Genomic DNA, 14,040 nt, shown 5'->3' on the forward strand with positions numbered 1-14,040 from the left:
CCGCAGTCACCGAAATGCCTGTGTGGGCCGACCATTGACAAACAATGCGAGGGTGTTGCATGAACAACTGCGTGCGTGAGCGCCGCTAATATCATTCTCAGAATCTGAGGCTTCATAGAGAGGGCATTATGAGGCAACGCGTATGAGAATCTAATGAACTTTACTGACCAACGTAAGAAGGAGGGAGACAATCTTTTAAGTGGGAGGTCAATGACAGCTCAGAATTTACTTCTCTTACGCACTTTTCATTAACTCCTTTCCTCTCCTTTTATGCTCCAGTCAGTTTTAATAAAAAAATTAGTAATGTTGCCTTAATTTTGTCGGAGGCTTAAGCACAAGCTGTGTGCCACTTACGGAAACTAAGGCCCCGTTTGCACGACAATATTTCAAATGAAGGTGCAGTTTTTGCACTTTCGTTTCAGAAAAGATTCACGTTTACACAGCAACATTTTGGAAACGATGTCTGTTTACACAGAAAACGATGTAGTTCGCAGGAAGGGCAAGTAGTTGGCGCTGTTGTTTGTTTTTGTGATGAAACCACACGCATGGGCATAAAGAACAATAACAGAGACATTTGTATGGACAGACGACGAAGTTGGATTGTTATTACGTTGACTGTCGACTATAAAACTACCAAGTCCCAGGAGGAAAAAGAACTCTGAGTCATGACACTCTGGAGGCCGGCCATTGTTGTTATTGTCCATCTACTGACACGCAAAATAACTATTTACTATGACGGTGCATGTGCAGGAGTAGCACTGTCTCAATGTTTTGCCTTTTCACTTGAGAACGCTGAGTGCCTCTCATGGAGACTAAAGCAGGATCTGGGAAACGGCACATAAAGTATAAGAGAACGGAAAAAAAAATGAAGTGGGATGAGAAAGGAGAAGGGAGAATAAAGTATAAAGCTGAGGGGGGAACAAAGCAGCGAGACATCAACACGCAACCACTTGAGGTGTTTCGGCCAAAGAGGGCTGCTGAAGATAGGAAAAGGAGGTTTTAAGAATGCACTGGAGCTATGTCCGGGTTGAGGGCTTATCAAAGCTGAGAGAAGCACTAAAAGCATTCCCTGTGCTTATGTGCTGCCCAACTCCAGCAGGACCTATCAAGTACACTTTCATCAAACAGAGGGGATGAGAGGCTGCAGAAGAATGGTGGAGGATTAGACAATGGGAAGCAGGGATAAGAAAGAGGAAGCTGTTTTCGTGTCTTTGCATAAGCGCGTCATGCTCCCCAGTGGGAGAGACAACAACGCAGTTCCAACCAAAAACACATAATCCACTGTTGTCCACATATACTCTCACAGGCAGAACCAGACGGTTTAGTGGTTACACACTTCCTGGCCTCATCCCTAGACACTTCTCTATGTGGAAACACAGCAAACACGAGAACGCAAACAAGTTCTCTTTATAACAATTTCTCCATCGCTGTGTGCCACTGCATGTAAATATAAAGGTCACGACGTGTCTTAAAAATACGACATGAATTTGTGAAATCAAATTCTTTTCCAGCCGGCCGAGCAGCAATTGCAAAATTCAAAACAGCAGACGCGTATTTTAAAGTGATAGACATCTGAGAGTGTGTAACATATTAATAAGTGCAGAAGATTTGATGCATGAAATACCTTAAGACACTGATCGCTTAAAAGTTAGCCCAGGGCTCATCGCTTCTGGACGATATGGGCCAAAGTCTGTAGCAATTAAAATACTGTTTCTGACTGAAATAAAGGAGAAATAACACTGTTTGCTCTCACAGATCTCCGATCCATGATCACGGTGTAGACGTATGGAAACGAGATAAGGTGAAAAGCAATTCAATTCATTTTTCAAAATATAAATCGACATATCCAGTTTGTAAGTGCCGATATGCGGCGGATGGTAGACTGAACTGTGAAGTCAGTTCAAAACTTCACCTTCACCCGTGGCTTCCGCGTTTGTACATTCTGCCTGCCGTTCAGCACGATGCATGAGGTTTTTCATGTTAAATTCACTAGAAGCACAGACTGAACCCGTTTTAATAAGCCCCACCTACTTCCAACCCAAAACACATACTCGCACGGAAAACAAAGAAAGGATGGTGTCAGATGTAATTCCCACATAGGTCAACATAAGCCACGTACAAATGTTGACATGAAAACAGTGAGAAAGTACAATAGAGCAAAACATCTTGAGTCACTAAAAGTCACTGGGGTGATAAATCCTTGCAAAGAGGTTCTGTTAAGCTGCTGTTGACAGCAAACAGGAAAATGATTGGAGGGGAAAGCAGGTGGCTGCTGGGTGGCCTCCAGGGCGACATCAAGCTTTGATACCTGCATAGTTTCTGATTAACCATGCTAATCAAATTAAAACTCCTCTCTGCCTTCGCCCTCATCCACGCAGTCGCTGCTCCAGCGGGAGCCAGACTCTCCCATGTGCGTCGACACCCTAATGAGTTTCATGTGAGGGGCATTAAAGCTAAACCGGATGAGGGGCTGCTCCCATCCAGCCGCAACAGATACGCATGTAAAAATCATGGCGGTTTTCACGACTACGTCCCTTTTTTTGTTTTGTACTCCGTCATTTCGCATATCAGTCTTTTAATTCTAAATTATTTCTAAACATACAGTCGTAAATGTATATTTTAGGTCAGGGGGTCACAAACAGCCAAATTTAATCTAAAATAGTGCCCTAATAACCTTTTAGATTTAAATTTAGACTTTAATGTTTTTCTTGAAAAAAACAAATAATTCCTACTTAAAATTACTGGAAACTCAACATAAAGATCATTTTAATGAAACCCTCTGCTGCAAAATACAGTGAAATATTTTGGGGAAAAAAACCATCTCCGGCAGCTGTTGCGTTATGCACGTTTCTACAAACTCGCCCTGCTTGACGGTTTGGCCAGATTGGAGTCTCTTGCAGGCCGCTTATGGCCCATGGGCCTTTAGTTTGACACCCCTGGTGTAACCTGTCTACACAGCCTGATTTGTTGCTTCTTTTCAATTAAAACCCGACTGTCCTGTGGTGACTTCATTATGCAGTGTGTAATTTCTGCAGAGCAGTTTTACGGCCTCACCCCTACCAAAACACTTAACCAGAGATCCAATGCAGTTCCACATCGGTCTAATTAGCCACTCCACCAGTTGTTATGAGCACATTGTACAAGCAGATGGATCATAAGTGCAACGAGGCGGACAGAGAAGAGCATCTCTTCTGACGCAAGACAAATATCACGCATGTAAATAAGAATGTGTCTATAAGTGCATCAGCATGAGCTTTTCTCTTAAACAAGAGAAAACATTTGATCTTCTGGTGATGCATAAAAAGTCACAAGGTCACCACGGGGATACTAATTCATACTCTGGAGAACATGAGTGTCCGTCGGCGTCTACGTTTAGCAGGATGCAAACCCTGCTTGACACAAACACATCACCAAACAAGTGGCTTAAAAAAAACAGAAACAACTACAGAGTCTTACATAAGATGCTTTCTTCACTCATCAAAACACATACGCACAGCGACACACACCCTGACGAGGCTGTAACTAGCTCAACTCCCCATGTGAAGCTCTTCAGTGATTTTAATCAAGACCCAAGCCGTGCGCTCAGCGTGTGGCCTCTGACACTTTTGATTGAACAGGAAAACTGCTGCTGCTGCATGACATTTAGGCTCCTGATGCATTTCTCAATATTGCTCCTTTGTAGAGCCTGCATTTGAATGCTTCCCAGCCTGCTCAGTCCTACTCACGGTTATTCATTGGCTCTCGATCTGACTGTATTTGTTGCGGGGCCTGCGTGCCATAGGCCACGGTTGCATAATGACCGAGACAGAGAGCGAACTTAACAGACAGTGCATTCATTCGGCAGATGAGCCTGACTCTCTGCACCAAACAAGTGCCCAGAGGAGGAATTTAGATGTAGGTCGCGAGCAGATTGGAAAGACAAAGGTTTAAAGCACAATAAAGCCCCGCTGCAGCAGTGGGGCAAAGCCCATTAATACAGTCAGGTGACTGGAGTGCAGGCTAATGGTCAGTGGATGGGGTGACGCAAGATCCACATCTATTCCCCCTGGCTGGATCTGGATGTAAACACCATAACATGGTAAAGGGAGAGAGCGAGAAAGAAAGAAGGGCCAAGAACAAATAATCAGCCACCAAATACTGAAAAGGAAATGCAAGACAACAACACAAAACATGGAGAGATAGATGGGAAGTTATTACCTGCAAACAAAGAGAAAACATTCAACAGGGACAAAGATATTCAAATAATGGAACATACTGCAATCCCATCTTGAAATCTGTGTCACTTAATATCTTGTTGTGATGGATGTCCCCTGTCATTTTCTTTCTGTTTCCCATTTTAAGTGTCAGTCCCTTTTTCAGAAAACAGGAAGGCTGGCATGTCTGTGCTTCTGACCCTGACGGTCACAGCACAAAGAGGGAGCTTGTTAAGAGAGCCCAGCTCAGACTTATACAGTCACACAAAAATCTGTCTGCTTTTTTTTTTTTTTTCAAACATGTAACTCAGTATTTTACACACCACGGAGGAAAATTATTGTGCTCAATCTGAACATAATCCCCAATAACATTTTACACAGAACCTGCAAATATGCTTTAACTGGATTACTAGTTAAATCTCTGCACCCCGTCTATTGAAGCAAGATGCTGAATCACTACCAGATTGCAGAGCCGCTGATCCTGACCTTTGCCTTCTCACTAGGAGGGCAAATGAAAAAGACAAATTCCCCACATGCGTCAATCCCTCCAGCGCGAGAGCGCGTTTTGACTGAACTGTCCCTTTAAATTGCTGCTACGTGTCTGGATCGGCCCCGGCGTTTCTGCCCAGTCTGAGTGCACTTGTTGTTGGCGTTGAGCAGAACAAGTCTGGCACCTGCTTGCTTCGCCAGCATCACCATTTATCAAGCAACAATAAAGGCAGAAGGCAGCGGCTTGGCACCGCGCTCCCGGTGCGTAAAAAAAAAAAACAAGCGGTGCGGAGCAGAGGTGGACTGCGCGCACGGAGCGAGATGAACTTAGTGTGAGGCTGGGTTTTTTGGGGGGGGGGTTTTTAGTCAGAAAACGATATGTATCATTTGCATCTCTGCAAATGAGTAATTGACACGATGAGCCATGCAAAGTCCTGCAAACTTGCATGTGTTGTGAGCTTTACGCGCCACTTTTCTACAAACGTGCACCCATTTTCACTTTATTTTACTAATGATCATCCCCCCCAAAAAAAAGAAAACCAAGGAAAACTGTTCTATAACGTGTGTTTCAGTTTAGTTCGTCACCATGCATGACTTGTTTTTTTCTCCACCTGTGCGTTGCACAGATGCACTCACCTCCCAGTCCGCCCAGGGTCGCAGCCCCGGAGCCACCGGCGAGCAGCAGCACGGGGGAGAGGAAGAGCATCACACCGCAGAGGGCCATCCTGATTCCAGGAAGGTGGTTCTGGTTTTGATTATTAACAACAAAAGTCCCGAACTCGTGATTTCAGCTGCTACTCATCCTTGATCCAGATCGGTGTCAAGGCTCAGCTGTCAGTGCCTCTTTGGTGATTATTTACTCAAAAAAACAACAATTCAAAAGAAAAAAAACCTCCAGGAATATTTGATCTTGTATTTCTGCTACAGGTTTTGTGGTTTCCCGTGCGTTCAGAGCTGCACAAAGCGCTCAGAAGTGTGAGCGTGTGTGTGTGTGAGAGAGTGCGTGTGTGTGCGCATCCGCTCCGCGCAAAGCGTTTTATTATCCACGACAGAGGAGCGACAAGCTGCTAAGCAGTTGATACATCTTTGTAGTTGTATCTGTGCTGTATTCCGATCGCAAACTGCGCGCCAAAGTAATCCAAAAGTGTGCGCAGGAATAATGTCCGGTGTCCTGGGCTGTGATGAGCCGCGCAGCCCCGCTCCGTGCCCCGGTGTCGCTCCTCTTGTCCCGCCTCTACAAATAAACGTCCGCTCGCTCTCCGTCCACGTATTACTGGAGGAATTGCACACGATCCCAAACCGTCCTGGATTCGGAAAATAGTAATAATAAGAAAAAAAAAACATGAAATTCAGAAGCGCAAATCCCGAGCCGCAGGAGCGGGTTCACAGTGATATACGGAGGCTGGTGACCGGCTCGAGGATGTGCTGCTATAAAGCGCGAGCGAGCTCCGTTTCGAGCCCCGCCCTCTGCAAGAGGCAGCGCTATGGACGGCAGGTAAAGACTGACGTCACGGCTGTCAGGTGCGTTTTTTAGTTGTTTTTTTACATTGATGCTTTCTTTCTCTTAAATCTAATCTTATTTGTTGGCAAATTCCATATTCATGAGTGACAAAAACCTCTTTTTTTGGTGTTTGATTCAGAAATAAAGAAATACATTGCAATTCTAGCTGAAATAAAAAAGCTCTTAAATATGTATATGTATATATATAATATGTTTGTTCCTCTTTCTATTCTTTTCTCTCTCAATGGTAAATGTTTGTTTCTCTTCGTAATTGACTTGATGATAGTTAATAATACTTTTTTTTAATGATTTTCTAAAAGCAAATATTCAACTTCCCGTTAAATTCACGATGTTAACACACACATCGTGTGTAAAAGTTTAATAAGAAAACCCTAGTGTGAAAATGCCTGTAAGGTCATTACTAGATTATTACATTCCCTGCTGATTTAATGCAACAATTCCTTTGTAGACTGTAACAATAGTTTCGTAGTAGTAAAACAAAATGTTTAAGAGTTTGTCAGCAATAAAGTTATTAAGTCCCATGGTATATCAGGAGGGTATCTCATTTACTAAATAACTGGGTTTTTCTTGAGGGACCAAACTGTAAAACTACCAAGTCCCAAGACAATAGGGACTAGGAGTCATGACACTCTGGAACCAAACATTGTTGTCATTGTCCATCTTCACACACACCTTCAGAAAGTCTCATTTTCCCTTTTCTACGTCAATGGAGTTGGACAGTTTCCAAAAAGTTTTCAGTGGCCCCGAACACCGTTGTCATGTATTAGACACCAAAAACGCAACGCATTAATTCATGCATTAACAGTAAAGATGTAATACGTAGGCAAAATGTTGTGTGGAGACAATCGTCCTAAAATGTCTCAAGTGTGTTGTCTTTCAAGATTATAAAGAAAACACACGGACATATATGTTTTTCATTGACGCAAATATGCTTGTGTGTTCAGATTCGGTTCCCGCTCTGGTCTTTTCAGGCTGCGTCCCTATGTGGTCTCATTTCCTTAATCCAGTCTGTCATGCATCGGAAGCCATAAGGAGGTGGAACATCTCGAGTAAAGATGATTAACAGTAGATGCGAGGTCAACCTGGAAGCCTTAACCACCCTAATAATGCGTAGAACAGATGTATTCAATCCCTGGAAGTACTCACAGTGAAGCAGTGCTATAAATTTAATGTGTTTTTTTTTTTTTTTTAATGATTGACTGCGTAGCAGCCATAAATCCTCCCTTTTCCCACTTCCTCTCTTTTTCGCCCCAGGAGGAAAACCGGAGCGGCTGCCAGTGCTGACCGGACGATTTCACGGGGCGTGGGTTCAGACATGTACCCCGACTTCAGGATAAAGGGAGGGGTCAGAGAGTCGCAGGGATTAAAGGATTTTTGCTTGATGAAGGAGTGGGGGAGGAATAGAAGGAGGAGGACAGGGGTCAAAGGTGAGGCAGCGATGTTAAAGAAAAACCAAGCGGGGCTAAGACGTGAGCGGCGCCGTCTCTAATCGAGGCTGATTAGCCTCACACTGTGCGTGTCTCATCTTTATACAGCCGATGACTTTTGAATGGCTGAACATCATTCAATATCACAATGGATGTCTCTATCAGTGGCAGCTGCAGCGACCGTTGGAGCAGAGGGCGTTCTTCAAACCATTCCTCTGACTTTCTGACGGGTGAGCATATTTATCAATGAGCACATTGAAACTCATATTATATCAGTATTCATGTGAACAGCGTAATCCTAGATGCTTTGTAAGCTTCTGATTATGGGAAATCTTATCATCACGCCAGTTTTTTTCTTCACCAATGCGGCCTTTGTGCATCCATCCCCGTTCATCTGATGAATTTTGTTGTTTTACAACAGTGTAAAAAAGCTGAATGCGTTAAAAAGAAATGCGTATGTACTTCTGGAGTTAAAGAAATAAAAGTTTAAAAATAACAAGCGTTTGAGTTTTGTGTTCTTATGCATGTATCTGTTCCTAAAGAAATCCAAAATTGGGACTGAGATATCAATTATTAATTCAGTTTTTACGTTTCTCAAACACGTGTAAACACATCGGATCGAAATGTTACTATCATCTGAATATTAAATTTTTTTATATGCATGTAAATAGACTCATTGTCGGCATGACCGTCCAGGTCTGAATTTGGTAAAACCACAATTTCTGCATCCAGTTAGCTATCGGTTAATCTTTTTGTCCATGCAAGTGAGTTATCAATCTCCATTAGTCAGGATTTTTTTTAATTAAATAAAGATTGCATATAGGAAAAATTTAATGTAAATGGACCAAAAAGTGATTGAACCTTTAGTAAAATAGCTCATCCGGTAGATGACTAAGCTATGAGCTTCCTGCAAAGAGCCAAACTCTACAGGAATCCCATAACACAGCAGAGTCCAAAATAATCCACTTTACTGCCCATTGAACACATCTGCCGGTGGGATGAATGATACAGCCAGTTTGCCACCAGTCAGCCACTGAGAAATCGACTTGTTTTCTTAAGATCAGGTCAATGTTACCTCCACGTGGACACGGGCAAGTGTAGACGGGAAATATCCTTCATACTAATCGCATCAGACTCCAAACATGCATGAACCAGGTAAATTTAACATGGCCTCCTAGTGAATGAAACGGTTTCAGAGTGCTGCCCTCTTATGGACAGGTGATGCAAATGCTGAAAATATAAAACGACCTTTGTTTCTGGATTGCACTGGATAATAGAATTTCAAAATATAGCATTTCTAAAAAAAAAAAAAAAAAGTGTTCACAAAGGACAAAAAAAGAGATGCACAGATGCTGTCATCATGATTGAAGCCGTCAAATCATTGTGCCCACCCTGGCTTGGATTGAAACACGGAATTTGCATAATTTGGGTGTACAGATTGTCATAAATTAAGTAGGAGCACCAACCAGAGAGGAGCATGGTGTTAAAAGGATTGCCACGGCTGCTTATCTGTCCCCGCACATTAATATTCAAACCCTGATGTAAGGAAGCTGCAATACGTGACCCTGCACTCCTTTAGGTAGTGTGTGTGTGTGCGTGTGTGTGTGTGTATGCATGTTTGTCAGATTGCATTGTTCCATATGTCTGTAAATGTGTGATTCCACCTGGATGCTCCCCTCTATATGTGTCAGCTCAGGACCCAGACGGCGGCTTGTAGGTCAAAGGTTTTTGTGCTTCTGCACGAATACGTGTGTGTGTGTGAGACTAATGGCGGCGGGCCACCGGTTGAAGATGGAGGGATTGTTCTGGAGGGGGGGGGGGGGGGGGATGACCGAGAAGAATAACTGGACAGGGGAAAGAGATGGAAAGGGACAGACGACCTACCTCCTCCAGTAAATGTAATTACACGGCTCAGAATTTCAGTGGGAGCTGCTTCTTGATCAGCGTGAGGCAAACACACACAGACGTGACATTGACCTTGTCCTCGGATGTCACGGAGACACAGAGACGGTGAGTTTTATTTGGAAAGTGGCAATACTGTCAGTGGCCCTGTGCATTAAATCTGGCAAATCTGGGACTGCTCTAATTGCTCTGTCAGTAATGCATGCAGTCATGGATATTAATTCTGTTCCAGTGCTTACTCAGTCACCGCTTGTGTAATCCTGTGTGTGTGTGTGTGTGTGTGGGAGGGAGGGAGGGAGGGGTCACAAAAGGCTAGGGACTTCTGCCCCGAGGAACAGAAGGGCAGACATCCACTCAAACACAGAGCAGAAGCACTCATTTAGTTAACAGCTTTCATTTTCTTAATTAAAGTCGAGACGTCGTGAACCCTTATTGTTTGCCTCACTATCGCTCTCCCTCCTCGTCCCTGCCTCCCATTGCACTTCCCACTTCTTGTGCGGTATCTGCCCACATTTTCCCCTTCTTCTGTCTCGTTTTATCAATCGAGTAAAAGCATGACAATGTCGCGCTGTATGTGGCATGAACAAGATTACAAGACGAGAGAGGGGTCAATCCCTTACCACCGTGAGATACCCACTCCTTACTGATTGTATTGCAACTGGCTGCTCGCCAAATGATTTACCCCCTGCGTCTCACCTCCGCTGAGGAGGAAATGGAACAAACAGCCCAAAACCTTTCCCACTAATCCTCCGACAATGGATTCTGCTTTTTACTGAGGGGTGGCGATGGGAGGGGTCGAGGTGGCGGGGCCTGAACTGCTGTACCGAGCCCAGGTAAGCCGACAGATCTGGATCAACGCTCAGCATATTGCGTTCGACTTGCTTCACTCCGCCCAAACGATCCATGGAAATGTGCATTTATTTTTGCCTGTGGTGTGAATGACACAGAAATGTTGACTGATACAGTGAAGCATAAAAGCTCTCAGGAGGGTGTGAAAGCCACAAAGTCCTTCAGAGGTTAAAGTGTGATATGTGAGGACCACTTTCTCAATAAAGTGTCTGTCAGACCTGGAAAAAGCAAAAGAACAGAGTGAAAAACAATGACAGTAGTACACTCTGCATTTATAAACTTCCTCCTCTCAAGCATTGTCAAACAGACGGAATGCTTCTCGTTTGTATACTGGTGTGAGAGAATGATTTTAACTATGCATATAAAGAACTAATTAACCCAACAGCCTTGGCATGTATTTCTATTATACCGGCTCAGCCTACCAATGATGTATCCATGCTCACTTTGTCATAGGACAAAGAGGCGAACAGCAAAACATTCCCACCTTGGATGTGTAAAAAGAAGTTAAAACTATACACATAAGATAAATTCTACCTTTGAAGTCCTGATTTCAATCTCCAGCACCTGCGGCTTGCAGGAAGCCTGCCGAGATGGAACACCGAGCGGCGCGGCCACTTGAGGTAAACGCTTTCAGTCTCATTTGGCCTCCAAGGTGAATGGCTGCAATTCCCCTTCATCAAGCTTTGATTGCCGTTTTCCTTCAGTTTGGCTTCACTCAGCGGCTCGGCGAATTCAAGTATTTTGTGTAAAGTCACTTTATCATGTATCTCCGCCCATTATCTGCGTTAAACAGAGCTGCCGTGTCGAGATGACACAAAAAGAAGAGGTCAAGATCAGAGCTGCAGTTAGAACCATTAGGAAAAAACATCATTTTCAAAGAATCTGCTCGGCATTTTCAATAGGAAATAATTGTTGTTTTTTTCCACACATATAAATAGAAGACTAATCCAAGAAATGTTGTGACTAAATGAAGTTAATCTCTTCATGTTGTCGCATACATGTCACCCCACAGGCCACCACAGTCTATACATACGAGAGTGGCTTTTTGGCAGTAATCATGTGTGACACGTTGCAGGTACCTCTCGGTGTGTAGTCATCAGGGACGTGTGTGTGTGTGTGTGTGTGTGTGTGTGTGTGTGTGTGTGTGTGTGTGTGTGTGTGTGTGTGTGTGTGTGTGTGTGTGTGTGTGTGTGTGTGTGTGTGTGTGTGTGTGTGTGTGTGTGTGTGTTTGTGCGATCCTTCCCTGTTGTAAATGCACAACATGCTGACACAATGCTAAGCGATCAATTATTTACTTGTTGTACACAATCAAGCCATAGCCAAACATATGGGTGAATGCACACACACACACACACACACACACACACACACACACACACACACACACACACACACACACACACACACACACACACACACGATATCCTATTAAAAGTCTTGTCTGATTAAAGGGATAATTTGGGCTATAATTATCCTGTACGTCTGTGGCGTAGCCGTTGAGCTGAAATATAATCATTAGCCTCATCCTTCAAAGAAACCAAAGTGCTTTGTAAGACGAACACGGAGCTATTCATCAGAGGCCGGTCACTCGAATTGAATACCACTAAGTCCAATCAGCTGACGCTCGAGGCCTCCCAGCCAGAAGCAGCAGCTCGACAGTAACAAGCAGAGTAGGCATATGCCAGAAAACATATCAGATATATGTCTGCATATTGAATATACAGTCAAACTAACAATCCATAGTGCTTTTCCTATTATTTTGTGATTTTGTATCTGGACTCGATGTGTGGAATTTTAACTATAAATCTTATTTTCTTGATAAAAGTCTGTGTTATGTCACGCAATAGTCTCTTGTATGGCACAGTTAAAGTCAATATGGTGAAGATGACACTCTGGTGGCCGCCATTGTTGTTATTCTCCATCTATCTCCTCATGCATGCGTAGCAGAACTATTGACTATGGCCACGGTGCACACACACAGTAGCAACGTTTCAGAAAAGTTGACTTTTCCCCTGTTTACACAGAGTTGGAGCGTTTTCAATAAGTTACATTTTCACTTGCTCCAAGCGCCACTGTTGTGTAAACAGACACCTAAAATGCAACAAAAGTTTTTGGTTTTCACTCGAATTCTGCACAAATTCTTCGAGCAGAATTCCAGCTCCATGGAAATCTGCCACCTGGTGTCACTTTGATTATCTCAGGCTGTTAGTCGTCGCATGACCGGGACGAAGATGTCTGCGGATCCCTTCCACTGTAAGACATAAGACTGCAGATTCTCAGCTTTGATCAGTGACATCGACGCCTGTTTGGTCTGAGAAGATCGCACCGTGCGTATCTGATGTTATATTCACTCGTCATCCTTCTTCGTCTTATTTTGTAGTTGTTTTGCATCTCTTTGTAACCAATTCGATTTCATGTCATAATTTATGTTTTGTTTGTTTTTTTACTTTCTATTAATTCTTATTTTCTGTCGTGTCTCATGTCTCGTGTCCCATTGTATTCTTGATTTAGTCTTTAGTACATGTGTCATTGGTATTTAGCTCCTGTGTGATTATCTTTTTGTGATAAAAATAAATAAAAAATTGGCTTCTTATTCTCACTGTGCTCATTTTACATATGTATGTTGTTTGCTCTTGTGTTGTTGATTCTTTATTTTTTTTCCCCCCTGCAGTATGAATCTTAATTCTGGGATAAATGAGGCCCCCTGACTCCTTTGGGGCCCTGAGATCTACTCACTTGGACCATTTACTAATCTCTCTGAGATTAAATCCATTTCATTTGACTTCATCAGTTCTGGAGCGAACAGGCGTCTCAACAAACCCATGAACTCCGGCGAACGTTCTTCCTGCTTTTGACTCGGCGGAAAGAAAAGCATGCATAAATTATCCGGTGCAAGTTTCCTCCCAACAAACAAAGGTAAATCGTAATTACCCGGCATTACTCTAACCTAATTCCTTACGTGTTATGTTCTGGGAGATTGATTCCACAGCAGATGGTGCTATCAATTATTGAGTCTGTGAAGATGGATCTGCCCTCAATCAGATTAAGTAGATTATGCCAACATCAACCCCCTTATGACCAGGACTCAAGCTCCTCATCAACATGCACCATCGAGATGCATCACCAGCACCATTAGCCATCTTTTTACCCGTGTCAATCTTTCTGCCCCCGTGTGTCTATCCATCGATCCATCCGTCTTATTTCGCTCCGTTTGAACCGTGTAGCATCCCCACGGTTTGTTTGTGTGCGTTTAATGTATGCCATTTTTTTTGGGGGGGGGGGTCTGACCTAAATACGCTATGCGTTGAGTTTCTCCACGCGTCATCCCGCCACATACCACGATGGCGGCGCTGCCAACGTACTGCGTGTTCCACCCAATCCACTGCACGTCCCCTTAATCCTGTTAACCCACTCCTACTGCGTGGAGAAGCGGCGAGTAGGAGAGCGCCCCGGGGCGAGTACGAACATTGTACCCCTCCACCCTGCTGGGATCTAATTGAAGGAACAAGTGCTCGGCACAAAGTGAAGCTCCTCGGCTCGCTTGTGACAGTAATACATGACTAGTGTTCTCAAAAATCTCTTTTTTTTTTTTTTTTCTTTTTCTTTCTCTCTGATTCACAGCGTAGAAATTTGAAGAACAGGATTGTGGATGTGGGGG

The 14,040-nt window shown here is 43.6% G+C and overlaps 1 protein-coding gene across 1 annotated transcript in view; it reads right to left on the reverse strand.

Moving 5' to 3' along the window:
- Window positions 1-6,142, reverse strand: part of sema4f (sema domain, immunoglobulin domain (Ig), transmembrane domain (TM) and short cytoplasmic domain, (semaphorin) 4F) — a 55,636-nt gene extending 49,494 nt beyond the window's left edge. Inside the window, exon 1 of the mRNA XM_080486834.1 lies at window positions 5,319-6,142. Within this exon, the coding sequence (XP_080342960.1) occupies window positions 5,319-5,406 (88 nt within the window). The 5' untranslated portion in view covers window positions 5,407-6,142. The remainder of the gene's footprint in view (window positions 1-5,318) is intronic.
- Between the last annotated feature and the right edge of the window lie 7,898 nt (window positions 6,143-14,040).

This window comes from Lipophrys pholis (genome assembly GCF_963383615.2).
Source record: "Lipophrys pholis genome assembly, chromosome: 18".
Taxonomy (NCBI): domain Eukaryota; kingdom Metazoa; phylum Chordata; class Actinopteri; order Blenniiformes; family Blenniidae; genus Lipophrys; species Lipophrys pholis.